Source organism: Gymnogyps californianus, chromosome 7 (genome assembly GCF_018139145.2).
Source record: "Gymnogyps californianus isolate 813 chromosome 7, ASM1813914v2, whole genome shotgun sequence".
Classification (NCBI taxonomy): domain Eukaryota; kingdom Metazoa; phylum Chordata; class Aves; order Accipitriformes; family Cathartidae; genus Gymnogyps; species Gymnogyps californianus.
The window spans coordinates 4,202,818-4,227,292 of record NC_059477.1 but is presented as its reverse complement, the minus strand read 5'-3'; the positions used below and the strand labels follow the sequence as shown (position 1 = coordinate 4,227,292).

The window sequence follows — 24,475 nt, the reverse complement described above, 5'->3', positions numbered from 1 at the left end:
AAAGCATCTGGAGATTATTAAATCCATCTGCTTGCTTAAGCATAAATAGTATTTTTCCATGTTACATATTCAACAAGAAGCTACTCCTATTTGTAAGAATCACAGTACAAAGACAACACAATGTTTTCCTTTTGCAAATGCTTTAAGGCCACGAACAGAAGCCACTGCAGGTGTTGCAGAAAACATTTCTGAGAGGACTCTAATTCAACAGATCCTTCAAAAAAAGCATGGAACAAGTCCATTTGAACTTGTTCCAATGAAAACTCTGAAAGAGTCCAACATTCAAAGAGTCTGATGATATGCCTTATTTGAAAAACTGCTATGCATCTTTTGAAGATTTAAGCAGTGCCTTCATAAACATTAGTGACTGGAAAATTTAGACCATTAAAGAATCCTTATATTTTGATGTTTAGTCACACAGTAGAAGACTGGAATGAAATTTGTCTGTGAGTTTTCCATGGATAATTAACTCATTTGTAGTGTACTTATTAGCTAAAAGGACTTAGCCATAAAGGTCAAGGGGAAGAAGATGGCTTTTACAACTACTGTGAAAGTAGATACTAAGAAATACATTAGAAAGAATGAATAAAAAGCAGAATTTGGGGTGTAAGTCCACAGAACAGCTGTACAAAAAAAGCACACACTGTATTGCATGAAAGATGACATCAAAACTACTTGCATGCTAAGGGGACACTATGCAAGTAATCTTTCCTTGGAGGTTACTATTTTAGTTGAAGAGCACTCCAGTCTGCAGGGCTCACATATACAGAAACGGGTATCAAAAGTTACATATACATTTGATCTGCCTGAGCCTATGATTGCAAAAAGCCTGACAATTTTCTCAACAAACAGAGAACTTTAGTGGACAGTACAAAGAGGGGTTATGATCAGCTGACAGCCTGACTTTGGTTAGAAGTTATAACTTTCAACGGATCTCAGCTTATATGTAAATAGGCAACACCTTACCTTCCTACAGGCCTTGATCACATACCCCAAGCAAGCAAAAGTCTCCTATCAATTTCGATGGAAGCTGCTTATAAGAAGTCCAGGAATTTAACACATTCCTTCCTTTTCTCCCAGGATATCTTCCATAGTCTTCCAAACCACTCAACGTAGCAACGAACAAATTCACTCCTCACTGATATTTAGCGTATGATCTACCCAATACATCTAATAATGAAATGCCCACATTTGCCAAGGAAGGAGTAGTTGTATTTAATTAAATCTGTTGTCATTCAGGAGATTAAAAACCAAAACCCTCACGCTTTATGTTAAGCTAGTATTGGTATTAGGGCAGTTGTTGAAAATTTTCTCTGGAATCCCATCTACAATTTCTGGTTAAAAAGCCCAAAGAATCCCATATATTTAATACTTACATTCAAACTTGAGGACCCAACATCCAGTCAGAACAGCCATCATACATTTGACAGTACTTGGCATTGGAACATCAGGGATAACAAGATGAGTTACTAGGAGAAAGATTACATCAGTACAACTAAAAGCACATAAAAATCAGAACCATGCCTGGCTGAAAAGCAATCAATTACTATTTAAAGAATAAACAGACTATAATAATTTATCAACCACTTTTTCCAGCACAAGTATGTGATTTTTGAGACTAACATACGAGTAAGTAGAAGCACTACTAGAAATTTTGTGGGTTTCAACATATACTTGCTGTGAAAAAGGGAAGTCATGTTTTTATAGTTCTAAGCTAACACTTAAATCTTCAGAGGAGGCTCCAGTTTATAGGATAGTATTTTTTTTTTCAATCCTTTTAAAGTTATATTTAACTCTGACAGGAATCTTACTATGGGATCTCACTGCTTTAACACAAAGCTAACAGAACTCAACTCACAGTTCTGGAGTAGTAATCAGGGTGTGAAAGATGGTAGGGGAAAATTACCTTAGCATTTCTTTCAGAAGCAGGAAAAGCAGCACTCCAAAGAAAAACTAATAGGAGGGATTAAGTCAATGTTCCCCTCCTCAAAAGGGAACAAAAAAAACCCCCAAGACCCATAATTTGCCTCCATCATCTTAATGAAGAACAAAATTTGAAGGAAGGTAGCATACAAGAAGAAATTTGTCAACTTTTAGTCAGTGACATGCTCTTTCTAAAGACACCATCTGCCTAAGACTCACTTCTGGAAGATAAAAACCTTACAGGATGTCTCATATGAGCAGAGACCTTAAAGATGGTAAAAGAAGTGTAAAGAGAAGCGGTCTTTGAGGAGGACCTAGGGATTTCAAATAACAGACAATATACTGTCAAACTGTGGCTCCCCTAGAAGTCTCCTGCCTCAGTAACCAGGCAGGCTTTATATGCGTTTACATGCAACAAAACACCATCATTCTACTACGGCTATAATGCAGGGATTTCAGAAACTGCGCTTATTAGAAACGATAAAAAAAAACCTGTTGCAGCTAGTATCTTAAAGGATAAAGTGCACAACTGTAGTTACTTCTATTTGGACAGAGACATTTCAACAAGACTACGTACCTCTGCTGTTAAATTCAGTACACCTTCGAGCCTTCAGAACTGTTGCTAGTTTGTTCAGCAATTTCTGTTGCTCCGAACTAAGATTGTTCCCCAGTATACCAAGAGGTCCATCTCTTGGCTGGCTGGGGCTCAGTGCCTGCATGAACAGAAAATCCTACAATAAGCTGAATGTTTGGGAACATAACGAAAGCAAATAACTTGTTTGACAGCTTTCTTTAATAAGAATAAGCATTTTGAAAAACAATTCATGGCAAGCTTAGTGGACAGGGTCCACAAATAAATCTCTGTATAACAAACCAGCTCTAGAGGAAAAGCTTGACATTAGAGGTACTTCATTTAGCTTATGCAAGGTACCAAAACAGCTTGTGCATCAGTTTTTTTCTTCCTTGCTTTTTTGTTTTTTTTAAAGACACTGGTGTGCACACATATAGCTGGTTGAACACTGTATAAACAGCCTGGCTGACTGCAGTGTTGAAGGAGAAAAAAATTTCCCAATAAAGTAGTAAAGCCTCCTAGTTTTAGTGAAGTATTACCAACAGATACGCTACCAATATGTTGAGTAACCTACATAATTAACACCTGCATTTCCTTTTACTAAAAAGTCCCTAATACATTGCCCTGTAAGTAATGAATGCTTATGTTTTTTTATGCGAATACTACTAATGCAAAGTAAGAGGAGCTGCTTGCTCAAGTTTTGTGCTCACAAGGATGCTCCTGGGTCTTCGTAAGTACTCCCAGATTCCATAGTACAGACATACCTTTGAGACCCAGTTACGATCCAAAGCCTAAGGCTTTGGATCAAGTCATCCATGAGCTGGTTACCATCCATTGGCACACACTGATCCCAAAGCAAATGCAAATATTGAGTGTTTTGTTTGTGACAGAAGAGCTGAATCTTACATTTGTTACAGGTGGGAGGAACAGTCATATCCTTGCCGAATTTAGCTGCAACAGTTTACTTTTGGCCAATGTGTATCTTATTACCTCAATGAGGAGGGATCATAACTGGCTGTATACCCTGGAGTAGACTAGGACTGCTTGTATCAGCCCGGTCAGTTTAATCATCATTCATTAGGAAGCACAAAGCATTTCATAATGCAGTAACTTGTTAAGTCTGAATAACCTGATTTTGGTCACAAGTCCTGAGAAGTCTTTGCCAAAAAGAGGGGAAAAACAAAAACAAAAACCCCAAAACAATCTTCCAAAAGCTGTTTTCAACTGCTGAGCTGATAACTTCATTGTTGGACAAAGGATGATACTGGAATTGCCTTTTAAAGGCACACAAAAAGCACCTGGAGCAAAGACTGCTGCTGCTTTCAGCCAGTCTGGCAAGCAGAACAAATTTAAATATGCAGAAAAATAACAATAGCAAAGTTCAATCAACAATACTTCAAGAATAACACAGCGTTCATTCTCCTATAATAAAGCCACATTACAAGAAACATCCTTTGTTTTCCCAGATAAAGCTATAACACAGAATATCATAGCTTGTAAGTGTCCCACATACATTCTAGAAATATTGTCCAAGTTAGTTTCCCAGCCTATTTTAAATCTCCCTGTAAAGGCAGGTGATGTACTGTAAGTAGGTCCAAGCCTTCAGTACTTACAGGATGAGCTTGTGTTTCTTTAAAAAGCAAAAAAGACCCAAAAAAACCCACACACACTTACCTCAGAGTGTTGGTTAAGTGAAAATGATTCATTCTTCACTGGTGACATTAGCACAGACTTCATCTTTTCACTTTCTGCATAGTCCACAGGCCGCAGACCAAATATATTACTGGCAAAACAAGCACAGATGGGTTTAAGTAAATAAAATGTGACTTGATTCTTAACTAACTGGGCACATTAGCTGGGTAGCCTTCCCTCCCACTTTCTTATTAATATGTAATTTCAGCTAAAAAACACAAAGCTTCAAGTAAGAATTGCATCCAAGACAGATGGATACTGAATTACAAGCTGCTGCATTCAGCTGAGGAGTAAGGGATGTTCAGAGCGGTATGTTCAGTTAAATAAACCACAGTCCTTGTTAAACTGTTTCAAGATGCACTTTGATATCATTCACAAGACCCAGAAATTTCAGCTTTAATCTCTCGTTGCAGTCATATAACCAAGAAATGTATTTTTGGCTTACCCATTTGCTATAAAAGACATGTCAGAAGACTCTACATACTGTGTTAAACATTGGAGCTTGATGTGGTTATGCTTTTATGGGAAAAGCTATCTGCTTCCTACTTGGGAACTGTGGCTCCCTTGCACTTCCAAAATTTGAGTATGCATCTCATTTTCCCCTCAGTGTGCTGTTCCACAGAACACATTATAGCCAATTCATTCAGATTTTAGTTGGTTTGCCAATTTTGTTGAACACTATTCATCCTATGTGGCACCTCATAGTTATTAGATATGCTTCAAGACCCATTTCCTCCCTCATTCTTTTAGCATTACTCAGACAGATATGATTTGCTATAAACACAACATCAAGCACAGCCACAGCTTCTATCTCTTCTTCACACAACTTTGCAGCTGCAGGACAGCGGTGAGTGGAGGAAAGCTTGAAACCGCAGAACAGGTATAATTGCCGTTAACAAACATGATCCTCTGCCAGTACTCTTGGGAAATATTCTGCTTGCTTTGCCCTTTGCAAGAATAATGGCTATTCCAGCTGATCCTCTTCTCCCCACCTCATGTAGCTCTGGCTCTCAAAAGGCATAATAAGAGCTCGTTATGAAGGGGAAGCTTGTCACCGAGAACAAAGCCCTGACTCAGTATCTGAAATCCGGCAAGCTTAGTCATCAAACAATGAAACATTTAAAAAGGTCAAAACACCACTGCATCTTCGAAGCGCTGCCTCTTAGTTAGCCACATGTTCCTGTGCAGAGTAGGAACCTAGGAAGCTTTATAGGGAATTCCACATAAGGCCATAATCCAATCCAGCCCAAAGAGAAGCTCAAATCATTAAGTCTTCACTCTGACTTAACTGGGGGGCTTTGGCTAGTTCAAAGCTGAAAGATGCATCTGACCTTAGCATGTTTCTATGCTCCTGACTGAGCACTGCTCACTAACATAGCCTCTTGGGAAAACAACAATCCAGAAAAATCCCACACAGAATATTCTGGGATGGTATTTTACAATTGCTAACGTTACAATATTACCAACTCCAAGCTCTTCTGTGTTACTAATGAGCGAAGAGCTAGCATAATACAAATTCTGCAGACTAAAAGATAATTGGTTAAATCTCAGCCCAGTCCTGGGAGTTGCAGCCCATTAAATATTGTCATGCTGTTCCTGCTTTGTCATGCATCATCAGGGTAGCTCTTGCCCTTTCTTTAAATAAGGGCCATATTCGACTCAAACTGCTGCGGGATAGAGTTCCTTTGAACAATGCATCCAGAGAAGGGAGGAAAAAAAATATATATTAGCACATACACTAAAATCACCTTTAGACTAGATGGCTGACCTTTTACTGTGAACTAAGCAGGAGGAGGAAACCACTGCATGCCAGTAGCAGAGGTCTGGGAGTGTCTCCCCCTCCCCCAAGTCACAGTAAGATCCTTGACTGTTGGAAAAAAACTCATGAATGTTTATCATAGATAAATATATAGGCCACCACAGTTAAATACAGAACATTTTTTGCCAATTAAACTGTACAAATAAGAGCTCCAGCTACCCCCTCTGTATTCACTTAAATTTTTTTCTCCATTTTTGACATCATTTCAGTCACTTCTTACCCGTGTGTTGCGAAATGCTATCCCATCATCACGCAGCATTGAAGAATTAATGGCTATTCATAGGATGTTGAGGTGACACAGTTAAAGTAAAAATGTAACAAACTTGGGAGCTCAGGTCTGAAAAAAGGAACACCAGCCCAAGGGATGGGTTTAAGAGTTTTGAATATTTGCAACAAAGCAGCTTGTTCAGCTTAAGGGAAGTGAGGAAAAAGTAGCTGAAACAGGAGAAAAGAGGGTTTACAAAACAAAAACTAAGACAAGGAACACATCCAGAAAACAGATTTTGAGTATGGTATTGTTTTAATTTACACATCCTTTTCAAAGAAAAAGGATGAAAACCAGATTTGTTCTTTTTAGTTAGGCACCCACTAATCATCCAAAAAGCAAATAATCATGATCAGAAAGAGACCTTGCCCAGTGTCTGTTGGGCTGGTACAATTATCAGTGCAGTTACTTGAGGAACCGTTTTTAATGTATTAGGAAAGTATATTATTTTCAGCCCTATGATCAGGATCAAGGACCAGATCTATGCAGCCACAAGAACACCAGTAAGGCACAGGAATGGGAAACAGAAGTTTTCAGCAAAAACGCGTGCTCAAATCTGCCTTTATTCAGCCAAGCTGAATAAGAGAAATCATCCACCTTGGTCAGAGTAAAAAATGAATTTTGATCCAGTTTGGAAAACAAAACTAAGTGGGACATGCACATTAGGTCCACCCTAACACACAAACACAGTATTTTTTGAAATATCAATAACTCTGTGTGTGTGCTCCTACTATAGGTCTGGATTTGTTCAGAATGGGTCTGGTGCATGTGACTACTTAACAGGACAAGTTCCACACTCAGAAGGAAGACAGACACAACTGTTTCTACAAGACAGAAATAAGTATCTCTCGTGCTTAAGCTAGAATACCAGGTCTCTAAGGCATACTTCTTTCTACCAGAAGGCAAGTGGGCTTTTTGCAAGTTGTTTTAAACATTCAAGAGTCAGATGTATCCTTTGATGCAAGCAGTCTCCTATTAGTCAGTCATCAAGGTACTGAATAGTCAGTAGAGGGCTCTTACAGCTAGAACAAATTCCAATCAAAGAGTAGGATGTCTGTGCTGAGAACAAAGATGAATCCAATGAAGAGCAACTCTATAATCTGCTGAGTATGACTTTACATGAGATGACAGATGATATCTTAAGGACTGACAGATCAAAGAACTTCTTATGAAAAGCTTTAGAAATGAGATTCAGTTTATGGTGTGACATTGCTGAAGTCTTAGGTATGAAGACAACAGAGGTTACTGCTGTAGTCAAATAGAAACTTAATAGCTACCTTCTAAATGTTTCATTAAACTTTCAGGAAACAAGCAACCAGGAGAGAAGATAAATAGGGACACACATCTTTGTCAATTCTTTAGAAGCCCCAAACTTTCACAGCTTTTGATACAAGCAAACAACAACTATGTAATACTTTGTAATCAGGAGTTTTAAGCTGCTCCTTTTTGACACCAGAAGTTATTTGCTGTTCCACACCTGAGCATAAATCAAGTTTTACCCCAGCCCCACAAAAAAAAGTTCAGTATTGAATGGAAGTCCCACAACCAGGTCCCAGTGCAGTACTGTATCCACGAATTCCCGTGTGGAAATCTGACCAGTTTGGGGCTCTCCAGTCAGCACCCGTATTCCAGTAGTGTGTTAAGCAGAAATCTTTTCTGAACCTGATAGAAGGAAAAAAATTTAATCTGTGTAGCCAGAAAGACCATCTTAGATATCCAAACAGGGTCAGGGTTTTAATTAACCTCTGTCAGCAGGAAGTTAAGCATACTGTCTTGCACTTAGACAGTGAAGTCCTGCACTATCTTGACTTAGAAAAAGCAGACAAAATTATGTCAGTGTCATGGGTCTAATGCCTCCTGGAATTAACTGTAGGTTATAATAGTTTTTGCCCCTATGCCATTCATAATTGAAGACCATGGTCTATCCCTCAGCATTTCTACAGGCTTGTTCAGAATCAGACTCACAACTACTCAAAGACAGCTAACACCTAAAAAACCAGGGCAACACAACAATTTTTACTAATGCTAAACTTATTGTGCATGAAGAACTGGCAAGATAACCCATTTGAGTGAAAGCATTTAGGAAGTACTGTGAAATTGCAAACACACAGATCTAATTTTTCAAATCACTTGGCTTGCTGTGAAGCAAGGAAAAAAGACAGAATTCAAGAGAGAGAGCGCACATGAAAAAAGCTATAAAAATAAAAGTTAGCTATGTGTAGGAGATTAACTTAAAAAAATTAACTAGACCAGCAGGACAATTAATAGGTCCACTGGTCCATATAATATTTTTCATTTGTAGTTCCTATCTTTCCCAGTCAGTGAAAACTTCAAATGGCAAATGAAGTGCCACAACCATTAAATCTTGCAGATTTCCAAGAAATTTTTTTGCCAAGGAATACTGAAATCCCAGGATTACTTTCTGGCAAAAAAGGTAGTTTTCATCTGTATTCACTTGGTCCAAAAGTTACGTAGCTGCTTCATATTACATGCAGTTACTCCTTAACGCACTATGTATTAACATGCAAGGAGAAAAAAACCAGCCTAAAAGGCACTTGGAATGAGATGTACTTGATGGGTCTGTGAAACTGATGATCTAAATCTGAAATTGCGAAGTCTCAGCTCTCTGGTGGTTAGGGTTATGCTAATATCTGTGCACCTCATGAATCAAGGTCCCTTAGAAAGTGGCTGTATTTGCTCCCAGATATATCTTACATCCATCTACAGACCAGTGGATCTTACCTGCCTTTGGGCCTGCAGTCAGTAACTATTGCACATCTTTAAAAAAAATATTTCATCTTGCACAATTGAGTATCATACTAAATTTCAAAACTACTGCTCTAAGCAGGCTATTCAACACAAGCTCTGTTTTTATTCCAGTAGATTAACTCTCCAACACACAAGAGACATTAAGACACAAAACTGAGTTAATTCTACAGTCAAAACAGCAGCAAGACATCAGTCACTTTTGTGAGGTTTCATGCTATATTTTTCATAGTGTCCCAAGTAACATTTGAATACATTTATCATGTTCACATTTTACTTAGCTTAGCTAAAAGACTTTAAGTAACCACAGTGAACTAATCAAACTTTCCTCCCCGCCCCTGTGAGGTAATGAAGAATCACTTTAATATGCTAGGATAAAGAGGGCCCTCTCCTGGGCTGAAAGTTAGTTCACTGAGAGCCTGAAAAGCCCACAAAAGGACTAGAGTTTCATACACCAAAAAAAAAAAAAGCAAACTAAAATTAGACAAATTTATCACTTTGGCAAAATTGGTTTGGTATAGTCTTAGCTCACACACTGCATACCTCTAAAGTTAAGGCACTCCTTGGGTATATTCCTAAAGAAAATAAACCTTTGAGAAGAGATGCAAGTTCTACTCATCACTGCTCAATTTCTACTTTAAAGATCCTAGAGTAATAACGTGAAGGATCTCAGATCCTGCATTAAGTACAAAGAGGCCAATTATAACTAGTCATACTGAAAAGAACTATAATTGCACCATCTTAAGTGATCACCCTGTTCTCGTCTCCTGTTTTTAAAACTGTGGTCTGCAGGTCTCAGGGATCTAGGGAAAAAGGCACTGAGGAAAAGCAAGCTTCTTGTCAGATGTGACTTCATTATAAGGATACCTGCATCCACTAGAAAAAAAATATTTAAACCTTCTACATTAAAGAATGTTCAAATCCACTTACCTAGACAAATCCAACCACTGTTTAATTAGGACTACAACTACCAGAGGCAGTGACGGAAAAAAATATGTAAGATTTGTGAAGTCATGATCCAGGGAAAGATCATGGCACAATTCATTGCTGGCAGCTAGCAGGGCACCGGAAGGAAGGGAGGCACAAGACATCCTCAGAAGTCTCAGACATACAGTTCTTGTTTCTGTCGTTTCTTGGTAGTGTTTGGAAGAGGTCAGTAAGGTCCTACTATTCAAGCCTGAACACTTTGCTTGTACATCCCTTTCTCTGTGTCTCTAATGCTCTCTGTAAAAATAAGGAAAAACATCCCAACCCCTTTCCATCATCAATGCAATCATAACAGGCACAGTACCATTTCAGGCAGAGACAGAGAGCCTACAGAAGATTTGGAAGCCTCAGTTTTTCCAGGGGGGACATACAGGACTGGATTTTTGCCAAAGCACCTGTGGTTCCTTTTGCCAGACAAATGAAACAAAGATTAAAGGCAGATAAATTTGCTCCCAAAAAGATTTTAAGTTAAAAGAAAAAAAAATGTATATGTATTTATTAACACCACACACTAGAGATTCCAACTACCCTGGAGATTAAGTCAAGAACAGTGCATACTTAGAAGTGGATTAGAAGCCATTTTTGATACTTAGAGGTACTGCAAGAGGTAGCTAGTTGCAGAGTTGTGACATATCCTATGTCACACTGTTTTAATATACAACTGAACATTACCTGTATTCAGTGAAAAGCTAAGCCAGAGCTTAAGGTTTACATACTTCTTTCATTCCATGATTAAAAAGCTTCTGTTTCAATAGTCATGTTTGCTCATGTAGAATGAGCTGAAAGAGGTTCAGCTTCATCTCAGTTTGCGTGAACACATGCAGCAGAGACTAAGGCTAATAAGAGGCCTGAAGAGTCCGCTGTTGGCATTCGGAGTCTCTGCCGTGCAAATCTTCCAGTGCTTAAGTCCTGTCAAAACCGTGCATCAAAGCTGTTGTCTGTGCTATGCTTTCAAATACCAGATAGACAAGTGGTAAGTGTCACACAGCCAGTTCCAAATATTCAAGTGACTTGAAAATTAGTTTCTGAAGCTGTCAGCTTTTCAAGGTGTAATGTGCCGGTCTTTCTTGTTCAAGAACAAAGTGAAGATGAACAAATAATCCTTGCTTTACTTTTTCATGCTAAAGTTTTGTGGGTTTGTTTTGTTGCTTTGGTTTTTTTTGAAATCCAGTATATTCAAGATTTGGACTGGTTTTGAAAACCCTATGCTTTTCCACAGAGTACCTTAATTCTGTAAGCTTCAAGAGCGAAAACTGAGAGCTGAGGTAATTAAGCTGAACTTGTTTATGCTTCTTTATGCATCATGCAAGACTTCATCTTATCGTGTTACTATATACACACACCTATTGGTAACACGCATTGGACTCAAATTTTATACACACAGGCCCTGGCACAATACTACAACACCTAAAACCACATCTAGTGTCTGAAATACTAATAGCTTGCAGGGTTATTCATAGACTAACAGATACTTTAGCACCTTCTATACACAAATGCCAAAAATCTTCAGGAGGTATAACTGTATAGAAGATTCAACTGAAAATATTTCTAAGCTTTTTTTTTTTTTTAAATTAAAAAGTGTACCAAGGATTAGTGCTTTGATCCAGAATGGAAAAAATAAAAACCACTCCCCAAATCTCAACCTGTGTCTATGCCATGTGTGAAGGTAGAAAAGACTGGACCGAAACACCTTCTGCTAGCAAGTAGTGTAGTAAAAGTAAAGAGACAAAAAACAGCTGTAGCAGTTCAAAACTCATCTAGCTCAGCATCTTAGATCTGACAGTAGCTATAACAAGATGCCAACAGAAAAGTGTAAGAATAGGGTAAGCATATTCTGTTACTTTCCTAGTACAGTCTCCAATACTCCAGCTATCTGTGACTCAGACCGTCCTCAGAAAAGCTTAGGACAAAGCAAAATGGAAAGGAAAGACCTACCTGGAAAAGGAGGATATAAGTATAGCAGAGCATACTTTTAACACCCACCCCCTCACTTCAAATAAATCACATTTATTAGTAGCTTTGCTTCATATTTACTTAACATACACCCTGGAAGTTGTAGCCATAGCTAATGCCACAGTTAAAATGACATCCCACATCTACTTACACTGCATCACGGGAGGCACCATGCAAAAGCAGCAGCTCAACAATGCTCACATGCCCATTCTTGGCGGCATCATGAAGCGGCGAGTCGTTCTGATACCCCGTAGTATTCACTAACGCCTTGTATTGTAGCAACAGCTCCACCACTTCTTTGTGCCCATGATTACATGCCTCGTGCTAGTTCGGTAAATCCGTAAGTAGTAAAGAGAGAAAACTCAAGTGAAACAGAATTCAGAGGAAGGACCTCTGTCACACCAGTTAACGCATTCATTTTCAAACACCTCTCAGTAGATGCTCCGGGAAGACGATGCAAGGATACTGCATTACATTCCCGACATGAATTAACCTTGGAACCTCACACTAATAAAAAGCACAGAGAACTGAACAAAGGCCAATTGTGTGCAAATTAGACTACAGGGAACAAAGCCTTCCAGATTACAGACTCGGTCAAGAGTATTCTTCAGGAGAGGAAGAAGTCATGGTTGAAAAGAACCTTTTGTTTATTTTCTGTAGTTCAAGTGAGCAATTTTTTCATTCAATTACTTGATATATTTCCAAAATGGTAAAGAACACTGAGGACATTAAGAATCCATAAAATATACACATCGTCTGCAATTGGTCGTTTGCTAGTTATCATAGTTTTATTTTGTGCATTTGCAGAATTGCAGGCTGATAGATTTCTTGGCATGCCCTATCCCAGCAAAGAAGAACTGGATTAGGGCAGGTCAGTAGTTGCTAATAAATACTTTTACACTTGTTTATCATCATTTCTTCACTTTGCATAATTCTTTGTCACCTAAATGCATGTAAAGGGAACTAAAATATGGGAGAGGAAAGGAGGGATGAAACAAAATCTTATCAGAAGACAGATGACAAAAAAAAAAAGTCTTCAACACTCACCAGCGGTGTCCAGCCAGCATTATCTTTGACATTGGGATCTGCCCCATTTTTCAGCAGCTGTTGAACAGCTGCTAAGTCACCCTACATAGGAAAAAACCATAGTTATTAAAGAGTAGTGAAGAAGATACACAAAGACGACAAAAATTTAAAAGATGCAGAATTATAAATTTAGCTGCAATAAAAATGTAATGATACAAGTCTTCCATTTAGTTATTGTCAGGATAACAAAAACTCAGCTGGTTTGGAGACCACAGTTTATCATTACTGTTCATTTAGAAGCACCTACACATTTTACACAAATATATATTTTTAGATAAAAACGATGCACATAACAGTCTTAACTCAGAGCAAATGGACAAGTTTGTGCTGATTGCAATCTGTTTACTAGAGTCAACTGCAAGGATTAAAGTCAGGAACATTTACTGAGAATTTCCTTGTCCTTCTGCCTGGATTTTTTTTTTTTCAAACTAATCTAAATAACTGGCTAGAAACATGCATAGGTGAAATAGATTAATAAGCCTGACAAGCTTCTACAAATTGTTTTCCCAAAAGTCAAAAGGAAAAGGGAAAGAGTTTTATTTAACACTGCAATTACTACTCATGTTGAATCTAACTGACACTTTCTCTGACAGTTATTCCACCAAAATAGGTTTCATTTGCTTTTTGGAAGAACGCTATATTCATTTTTTACTACAAGCAAGGAAACGTATGTGGAAATGGGCACAAACTGATGCAGAGATTATGGGAAGATGAAAGAGGCTGAGTAAGAGACAAGGCGAAGGAAACAACTGGGCGGAATTTGTGAATCAGAGGTTTTGACAGTCTTAAAAGGCAAGTGTAAGAGAGAAAGCTGGTAATAAGATTGGAGCATATACAGACACAGCTATAAATAGGCAAGGAGAAGCCTCCTGCGGAAGCCGATGCAAGGAAATCTCTGCAGTGCAGGTCGTCTTAAAAGCAGGTGGGAAAAGTAACCCAAAGAGACTAAAACCAAACAGACTCTGACCCCCTTCTCCTTTCACAGCACTGTGCGCACCGCAGCATGTTGGTACTTAAAACTCATGTTGTGCCACGTCAGCCAGTTCCTGCTTCTGGCATTTGTTACAACAGAGTAGCAACTGCAAAGGTCTGCCCCACTGGAAGGTGCGCCATGAATTCTGTTCCAAAATTTTTGCTGCAATGCTGGGAACCCTCCACAGCTGCAGGTACACAACTAATGGGGCCAGGCTGTCCCACACCTCTCAGCATCAGGTACCACCGCTCAGGCCAAAGCAATGATTTACCTCCATTATTACAGATTAGGAGCAGTTACACACCACTTCTCAGCTGACAGGGTAACAAGGAAGGAGGAGATTGCCAAATGTCATCTAATGACCAAAACTACCTAAATAATACAAGCTTTTCAAAGGCTAAACTAGCATAATAGGCCTCAAGTTTCTGCATGGCTTGCCACCAATGCCCAGTTCTTTTTATTTTAGGTTTTGAGGTTTTTTGGGGGGTTTTGGTGGTTTTTTGTTTTGTTTTTGGTTTTTAGGATCGACCCCAACCAAGCATTTCAAGACAACCACTAACACTTTCCCTAGACCAGGGTATTGCAATCCCCAATCAAAAGACTAATATACAAACTGGTATCTAGCTCTTGTCCTTGGCCAAACTTGCAATATATAAATATTAGGGCCTGGAAAGGGGAAGAGAAGTTTAATCCATGATATAAAGAAAGTTTCATGCCCTTAAGTAGTGGCAAATCAAGGAATTCCTAACTGTTACTCCACAGTGTACCTTAGAAAAAGTTAGAACATTAAATTAAGCTTTAAATACAACAAAAATAAACTAAATCCCATTTTTTTGTTATTGAGGAACACTTTGGAAAAACAAAATAGCTTTAATCTTTACTCTTTAGTTAGAGAAACTATTAAGACAGACTCTGCTTAGCAGAAATAAATCCAGCAAGCAACAATTGTAAACTCAAAATTCACCAAAAAAATGCTAAGAATCACTGGCTTTACAACAGTCAAGCAAATTAACACATTGGAGATAAATCTCATGCATTATATTCACAACCTAGATGTCCCAGCAAAATGTTACCTTTCAAAGCAATTAAAGAATATGCTGCTGTTAGAATACTTTATGGTTGCAAGGTAACAGACATGCATCAAATCAAAAGAGTTATTCAGAGGCAGCTAAGACAGCACTCAGCATTAGATCTTTTTCTACAGAGAGAAGATACAATTATCTATAATGAGTGAGATCTGAGCTTATCATTTAAAGTTAAGTTTGCAAACGTACAGCAAGGGTTTGACATTTCCAGAGTACTCCTTTAGAGCAGTAAGCATAGCTAATAATTTGTGTGGGCATTAGGTAGTATCACAGCTTTTCAGAACAGTTATGTGAACATTGATTTGTAAAACATTACTGCAGTTTTATCAAAAGGAAATGCTGCTGGTGTGGACACCGGTACTGACAACATCCACAGAATGAAATCCAGGTCTAAGTCAAAATTAGAAAATTGGTGTTTTGCTGTTTACAGAAGGAAAATATTGTCACCACCTCAGCTGTAAATGGAACCTGCTCCCTGCAACCAGCATCTAGCAATGAGAGTGACAGAAAGGGAGGGGAAGCTGTCATGCCAGTTGTACTGCGCAATGACTGGATGGGTGCTGTCAATCAGGATTACAAGAGATATGTTAACAAAATTGTTCATAGCTAGGAGAACATGCCTTTTGTTCTCTCAGAGGCTCTTCAGTCAGTTACTATATTGTGAATATTTAGTTAAAAAAAAAAAAAGAAAAAAGAGGAAGATGAAATTTCAAGAAGCAGACCCTTAGCAGACATGTGTTAGGATTCCTCCTGCAAAGAGGACCATCATCATCCGATAGTGATCCAAAAGTAAAAAAAAGTGCAGTTAATACATTGACCAGTTCTATCAGAGTTGATGGAATTACTCACACTTTTAAAAGTTAATAAATGTTTTGCTCAACTCTAAACAAGAAAGGTTAAGCACCTGGTAGGGGCAAGTCCCAGCCACCAATATCTATATACCATGTGTCTTTCCTCCACAAGTAAGAAAGCAGAAGAGACTACACCTATACCCACCTATTGCTTTGAGATTACTAATTTAAACATGCTTAATAAAGTTGTGCTTTTACTAGTATTGAAATAGACTTTGTACATTTAGCCCCTTGAGTTTACTTGATCTAGTAATGCTAGCATAAAATCACCAGTCCCAAACACAGAGTCAGAACCATACCAGATGATACGAGGAGGGGCCCTCACAGCTTGTCTTAGCAGTCTGTAGCAACAGCAGAGTGGAAACATAACTGGAGATACTACTTGTTCAGAAGTACAGAACAGGACAAACACCAGGTAGAAAAATGCTAACATTAACAATTCACAGGGAAGTGTTTATTTTTTAGTCTCATTATCAATGAAGGATTACAACCAGCTTCTGAAGAGGCAGAAGCTACTGCAGAATGTAAAATTATCCATTTGGAAGAAACAAAGCAAAGGACATTTTAAGCTCATAACAAAGCTTATGTATAGTGACAACAGAATAATGCAATGGGTTTGCTCTTCCTCTGCTACAGCTTAAGGGAGCTCTGAAAACCACAGAAGCAAGAAAGGCATTGGGGCCATCTGTTGGCAGATCTAGAAGACAGCATTAGCTTACACAGAGAAGGGTATTTACACAACTTTACAAACGCTTCCCTCCCAATGAGAACTTAGTTCCTGCAGACGCACATGGCATAAGCCCAGAAAACCATCCTCACTCGGCTCAGACAAGGTTTTTTGTTTTGGTTTTTTTTCAAGTCAATTGTGTCACGATTTTAACACAGACAGATGGTTAAGAACTGCAAATGTCCTTTCAGCCCTATTTTATAGGGTTTTTTTTTCCATTTTACCCTTTATTATTTCCATTAACCATAGATATTTTCCACCCAAAAGTCACATTTAAGTCATAAGTTAATGAAAACGTATTCTAGCAGTTCAAAAGAGAGAGATCCAAAGAATTAGGGCAGTACAGGAAGATGAAGCTAAAAACCTGTACCACTTCAAGCAAACACTTCTCCCTTTATTTGCAAAGGTAACCAAGTGACTTCAATCTTTAGCTCAAACAAATGAACAAAACCCCCCTTTCAAACCCAAATGCATTTGCTTAAGTGATGGGGGGGGGGGCGGCGGGAACTAGGTTATTTACAACTCGTAAGTGGTCAAAGAGGGCAACTATGAATTAGAGAGTGCTTATAGTAATTGTGAATGCTCCAACCAACTCTTTCCAGGAACCAGCGAGTTTCTCACCTCAGATTTCTCCAAATTAATTTCCTACCCAGCAGACCATTTATTAACTAACAAGCATACAAGTAGCTATGCTTAACCTTTAACAAAAAGAAAACATTCAAGAAGTTAAGTTTAACCCACCTCAGAAACAAGAGAAGTAACAACCAAGCATTATCAAAAAAGAAATGGCAATTAGTTTCTAAGCTTTCAAATCAGCGCTTGGGAAGATGGATTGCTTTGACTCATGGCCAATTTTCATATTCTTCAGTTCTAGATTTGAAACCATTACACTGCTTCATATTTGTCGTAAGCTACCTGCTGGATACTACCCGTAAGCAGGAGGCTGCTTACCATTCCTGTACCACTTGGCTTTAACATTAGAGAGTCAATGTCAAACTACAACTTCAAAGCACTCTCAGGTGCTACACCTGCATCAGAGTCATCCTGCTAGTTTCTGCCAGCAGATCTCACTGGAGCAATGAAATGGATATTATACACACAGCTAAGTCACCTGCCACACAAAATCACGACGTCTGGACAAAAAGACCTTGGACCAACGGATGCATTTATTCACTGTGAAGCAGCTGGAAGGAATGTTGCTGTCTGTCCACTGCCTTTTGCTCAGGAGAGGCCGGGAGTGTCCAACTGCGCCGCAGCACGACTCCCCTCTTGTACCTAAAGGCTCAAGAGGAAAGGCAGGAGGGGAGACGTTCCTCCCATGTACACGTGTGACCCAACACTCAACCATGACACATACCCATCTGGTACCAAAAGCAAGGAACTGCACAGCTGACTAGGTCAGACACCTGAAAAAAGATCTAAAAGGTATTCTGAGGTTGGCCATCACATGCTCGCAAAACCACAAAAATCTTTCACTCTCCTTTCTAATGTGTCATTAACTGGTAACAAAGCAATAAAAAGGAAGAACAGTCTCACAGGCTCGGAAGGAATTATCTAGTAGTTATTACAGTGTTAAGTATAATGAATATGAAGAGTCCAGCACAGCAGGCTAGCCATGGGTGAAGCCTTTATGAAGGCCCTCCTCTTCAACTGTCAAAACTAAAGGGTCCCTGGAACAGGAGGTAACCAAAACTGGTCCCAATGCTCCTTCTCTCTTTCTTCCGACTAAGTAGATGCTCTGCATAGATGCAATTTCTTCTTTCCTCAGAACAAGGACAACTCTTTAATTGCTTCGAACTTGAAGCATAAAAATTGAAACCTTCTCCCAGCTCCCATCCACTCCTTTGTAACAGCGCGGCTGTTGCCATGGTCCTCTGTTACCCTGTTGCATTGCAGTTTGCTATTCCTCTTCCTGGAATCCATAGTGGCAGTGATTCCACACTGAACTGCCCCGTCATCTCCCTTGTCAATGCAGAAGAAACATAGGCACAACCAAGACCTGAAATACTGTACCAAGAAACTATGATTTTTTTTTTCTCTCCATAGTAGATTTAAGACTCTGTATAACTAGTTAAGTAGTACTGTGCTGCATTTTTAACTGCCACGTAAGAACTAGTCCTGTGAACAACTCGTTACTTTACTGTAAAAAAATTCCTATGTGGACGGGCTGTTGATTGGGCAATTTCCCACCAGTTTAGAATATTAGGAGTGCAACAGGTCACGTTTTGTATTTTAACTAATTAGAAGTTTTACCTTTAATGACTTTGGAGGAAGATAAACATGACTGCTGTTTGCTATGCGAAGAGCTGCATTTATTTTAATTTATTAGTTTAACTCAGCATTAAGTTCATCCACACTAGAACCTTTCTTGAGAACTATTTTGATTTCAGTAAGTTAATAACTAGTAGTAGTAAACGGGGACAATCCCTCAGGATCATTTGAAACAGCACAATACACTTAATTTTAATGCCTGATAATGTTGTTTATTATCTCTCTTAAATAAGAAAAAAAGGAGAACTGAATTAGCTTTAATTAAATTCAGGGTATTAGACCCTAACAGCTAATGAAAATAATACAGATTTATTTTTATAACTAATGAACTCCCAGAGAATTAGACTTTATTTCACTTGGGGAGGGAGAGGGTGGCAGCTACAAGTCTATTTCCCATTACACACATGGAAAAACATTACTGGCTGTGGAAAGAACAAGAAAAAATCTCATCTATAAAACAAAACTGGAAGAGAAATACTTCTTCCAGAAACAGAAAAAATGACAGGGCTATTTTGAAAAAAGCACAATGAGAATACACATATAGTATAAAGCCTAGTATTTTCAAGACCAGTTTCTTTGAGAAAACACATTTATCAGTTCCATAGCAGTGTTCCTACAACTTAGAAGAGTGATCTAGAAACATACAGGTTATACGAAAGATACCTGCATGCAAAAAAATGTTTTCTTGCAATTGCCACACATCCCCAGCAGATTCATGGCAATGAATCACTACTATTTATTGTTCACTGCTTCACAGAGTAAAATGTTACCAAACCCCATGACCAATAGTTCTTTAGAAAGACCAAGTCCTCACATCATGCTGGCTTGAGCAACTTAGTCTTAATCCACTTTGACGTGGACTAGTGTCATGGTTTAACCCCAGCCAGCAACTAAGCACCACACAGCCGCTCACTCACTCCTCCCCGCTCCCAGTGGGATGGGGAGGAGAATCAGGAAAAAAAGTAAAACTCATGGGTTGAGATAAGAACGGTTTAATAACTAAAATTAAAAAAATAATAACAATAATAACGATGATAACAAAAATATAACAACAATAATAATAGTAATGAAAAGGAATATAACAAAAAGAGAGAAATTAGACCCAAGGAAAGACAAGTGATGCACAATGCAGTTGCTCACCACCCGCTGACTGATGCCAGAGCAGCGATCCGCCCCTCCCAGCCAACTCCCCCCAGTTTATATACTGAGCATGACGTTCCATGGTATGGAATATCCCTTTGGCTAGTTCAGTCAGCTGCCCCGGCTCTGCTCCCTCCCAGCTTCTTGCACACCTGCTTGCTGGCAGAGCATGGGAAACTGAAAAATCCTTAACTTAGGATAAGCGCTACTTAGCAACAACTAAAACATCAGTGTGTTATCAACATCATTCTCACACTAAATCCAAAACACACTGTACCAGTTACTAGGAAGAAAATTAACTCTACCCTAGCCAAAACCAGGACAACTAGTAACTGTGCCTACATTTACTGGCGACCAGGGGATGCAGCAACTTCTTAGGAATGCCATAATGTACCCATGATTAAGCTATGTAACAAGAACAAAGAACAGCACAAATGAAAGGGGATAATCTGTACAACCTCCTTCTACAGATGAGGAACTGAGGTTCCGAGACAGTAAAACAACTTTCTCAGAGTTGCAATGGAAGTTTAGTAGCTGGAAACAAAGCTACGTGCAAGTAAACTACAACCATAACCAAAAGACCACTCTCCTTGCCTTATTTTAATTACATTTAAAAGAGAGTGGTAACTTTGGGATCACCCTGAAGCCCTGCCTAGTTAAACAAGCCTTTACTAATGAGCACCTCAATGCAAATGGAATTGACGGATTAAAACCACAGCAGAACTAACGAGGAACAGAAGGAACCTCCCATTTTAGCTCAATAATTATAAACATTAAAAGATGACACCGAAATGAATTCACACACAGGACTGAAAAAAGCATTCACATGTATGCCCACCCCACCGCCTACACTCCAGCTGGAGGTCAGCTTTTCAGCCCACTGAAATAGCCCTATCCCCTTCTCAGAGGGCTGTACCAATGCCAATGAGCAGTGCCAGCTACACCACTAAACTTGGATAATCAAAACTTGTTTATCCTTTTTGTCTACAGCATGAACTGTTTAATTTTTACTCATTTATCTTCAAAATACTTTGCAATGAAAAACCACCTCATTGGCATATCACTGTTTACTCCAAGTCTCACAATAAGCAGCAGAGATGCTCTGTTTTCTTAGATTAAATACTTGCGTTCCAAAGAAGTATCAGACATTGCTGGAAACTGTACCTGTGTGAGAACTTGTCAAGGTAGATCAATTTTTTTTAGAACCAGTCAGTCATGACCGTATTCCTTACAAATTCCCAGAAAATCATAGAAGGATAATTTGTAAACAGTGCTTTATTAAAGAGGAATATACAGGACTTATGATGAGAGGTAACAAGAGATCTATTCTTTAAAGCTGTTGAGTCCTGTGAGGACAGTGTTTCATTTTCTCCTCCCTAATTCCATATTAATGGCACCAAGTAAGATATTTGAACTTAACTCAGCTCAGCTGCCACTTCCATTTAAATAGGTCTCATGCAGCAGGAGTGGCTTATTAGAATGCCTTTGAAAGAGGACACAGTTATTTATCAAGAGCAGCCTTTGTCTCAACAAATAGAAGTGCTGTATAAATGTCAGGATGCTTACAGGTGAATCGATTCTATCAGTATAGGCAGTTCATTAACCACACAGTATTTCTATATTATGATTTAGCACGAAGTACATTTAAATTGCCAGACTACAAACTCTTTGAAATGACCTCTGAGAAGAGAGCTGCCATGTTAGTGCATCTGATGAGTTTGACTGTAAGCATTCAACTCACCCTACCTGCATGCAGCTTTTACATAGTAATAGGAAGGACAGCCCTTGCAAAGAGCAAAGCCATGAAGTTCTACCACAGCAGGAACCAGCTAAGGTAATAACAGCAAAATGAGTGACAGCTGTCATTCCAAGAACAACATTGATCCTACATAAAAGTGAAGTCTACTGAGAACATCCCAACTCTCTCCTAATTCTCCCTTCTCCACTATCTGTGAGGACAGCATGCTCAGAGCATAGGGCTCAGCATGGGAATCCCATGGTGCAGCATTTCGTTCCTCTTGAGCCAACATTTGCATCAGGTGGAGGATCTCAAAGATTATATAATAGTTAACTTCAATTAAGGTTGCATAGTGTTATCTTTAAGTAGATAATTCAGATCTTGTCCTGGCTGAGTTACCAGGTCAGGTTAAACTGATCAAGATCACTCAGCGAGATCTGAAATACTTCGCTAAACTCCTTATGAAAAATCACAGAGACAGCTTTCTGGCACATAAGGCCAAACATTTGAATGCTGATCACTTCCTAGAGCTCATAGTATAACTGACACTGTAGTACATTGAGTTTCTCAAGTATAACTATCTTTGATCATTCCAATAGTCATTTCTTTATGAAATCAGAGAATCAGGTTGGAAACTCCCTAATAAACCTAGAAGAAAAAGACCACAAAATGAGATTTCCACCCCCCGAAATAGGTTGTACTGAAGTAACTGGTTTCCAGGATATTTTTAATACAACATTGTCTTTTTAAACCCGTGTTTAAAGTTGAACTAGAAGATGATGGTCCTACCTTGATGGAAGCAACATGGAGCAAAGTCTCTCCTTTGTAATTTCTTCTGGCAATTGTGTTACCACCAGGGGACTTCAACACAGAAGGACTGTGTGGTATTCCTACCTGATTACAAGTCTTAGAAGTAGACGGGGTAGAGGGAGATTTTGAAAGTGAAGGACTATTTATTGCTTGAAAGACTGCAGAGCTTCTTGTCTTCATTACGGTGTCAGTGAGTTGTGATACAGAGGAAGGAATCTGAACTGGTGTCTTGTGTTCAGTCGCTGGGGAGATGGGGCAACCCTGAGGTAACTCTAAGCAGCCTGCCTGACTGACTGGCTTCCCAACAATGCTCCTTTCAGTTCTTCTTGGTCTTTTAGACTGAGAAGTAACTGGAAGTCTGGATTGCTCCCTTCCACGTTTTAAAGGTGTAGTTTCATTTTCTATTGACAGTGATGTCTCTGTAGCACAATTTTTTTCCTTGCTGACTTGTGCAGGGCACGCAACCTCACTCCTATCTTTCTTCTCTGAGGATTTTACCTGTGGCAATATTTCCACATTTTCTGTATTTTTGCTGGAGTCAGCTTCCTCTGTAGACTCCTGCTGAAGTGTCTCTTCAGGGCTATTTGGTTCTGCGGTGCACAGGACTACTGGTTGACTGCAGATGGTCACACGCTTTTCCTTGGAAGTCTTCTGCTCAACTCCTCCTTTCTGCTCAGGCTTCTCTAAGCTCCACACTTTGTTAATGTCTGCTAGACGTTTCTTCCTCATCTTCTTACTCTGTCTCTGTGTTGGCTTTTTTGTTGGCTTGGAGTGCTCTTCATGAGGAGGGGAAGGAAAGAAATCATAAATTGAAGATGTGTCTTGACAGAGGTCATTGCTTTTAGTCTCAGGCTGACTCTTGTTCAGGACGCATCGAATCTTCCTACTTCTTGGACTGAACCACATTTTTATCTGTTCCTTCTTACTCTTTTTTCCAAAGTCTGAGTCAGTTGGTGTGGACGTATCTTCCGTTGAACCTAAGTGCACCAGGGAAGAGGAAAAATAATTTAGAATGCTCTTCAGTAGAACATCGCAAAGAAAAAATATGAGAATAACAACTGTAATAACTGATGAAGTGTTACTAAATACAACCTATGAGTGCCTCCATTTCTTCTGAAAAGACACATGTAATGGCTTTAAAACAACTGGCAACGTCACACGCCATGGTGGAGTTCAGCGATCCCAGTGCAGCTAAAGCTATCCACTAGGCAAGTGAGCACTCTGGTAGAGAAGTTTCTTCAATAGTCTGGGTACACAACGCAGCACGTGCACAAAGTTTTTCTGACCAGGTTAGAGAAAGGAGAGAAGCTGGTTCTCTCACTGAGTTTTCCTTGGAAATAGGTTTAACAAAGTAGTCTGTGCATACACCAAAGAGCACAGAAACAATTTTCTAAAAAGATATTACAGTTCATCTGAAGATGAACAGGAAGAATAACTGCAAGCAAGCAAAAATAACATCCTTATAAGAATGTTGAACATTCCTGAGAAATTTCGACTGATTCCACAGATATAGCAGGTGAATCAGAGGAATATATAGAAGATCTGTAAGTAATTGTGTCCTGTCATTTGATCCTTTACACCTTGGTAGTAAATAATTCCAAGGAAGCTAAACATTTTGATGATCTCAAACATTTCTTTAAAAATATGCGGTGGAGCAATTTTGTAAGTCACATTGTACAGCATATTACAAATCAATAACCAAGATGACGGAGGAATATCCTATACTCCCAGTGCATGAAATAACAGTTGAGAACAACGGCTATAAATGGTGTCCTCAATGGCTTAAGAATAAATTAAGGAGCATAAAGTTAGACACTA

At 39.0% G+C, this 24,475-nt stretch overlaps 1 protein-coding gene across 1 annotated transcript in view; it reads right to left on the bottom strand.

The window, feature by feature from the left end:
- Positions 1 to 24,475, bottom strand: part of BARD1 (BRCA1 associated RING domain 1) — a 45,097-nt gene that overhangs the window by 10,426 nt on the left and 10,196 nt on the right. Inside the window, 6 exon segments of the mRNA XM_050900062.1 lie at positions 1,377 to 1,469; positions 2,501 to 2,622; positions 4,155 to 4,277; positions 12,128 to 12,300; positions 13,024 to 13,104; positions 22,637 to 23,634. Of these exon segments, the coding sequence (XP_050756019.1) occupies positions 1,377 to 1,469; positions 2,501 to 2,622; positions 4,155 to 4,277; positions 12,128 to 12,300; positions 13,024 to 13,104; positions 22,637 to 23,634 (1,590 nt within the window).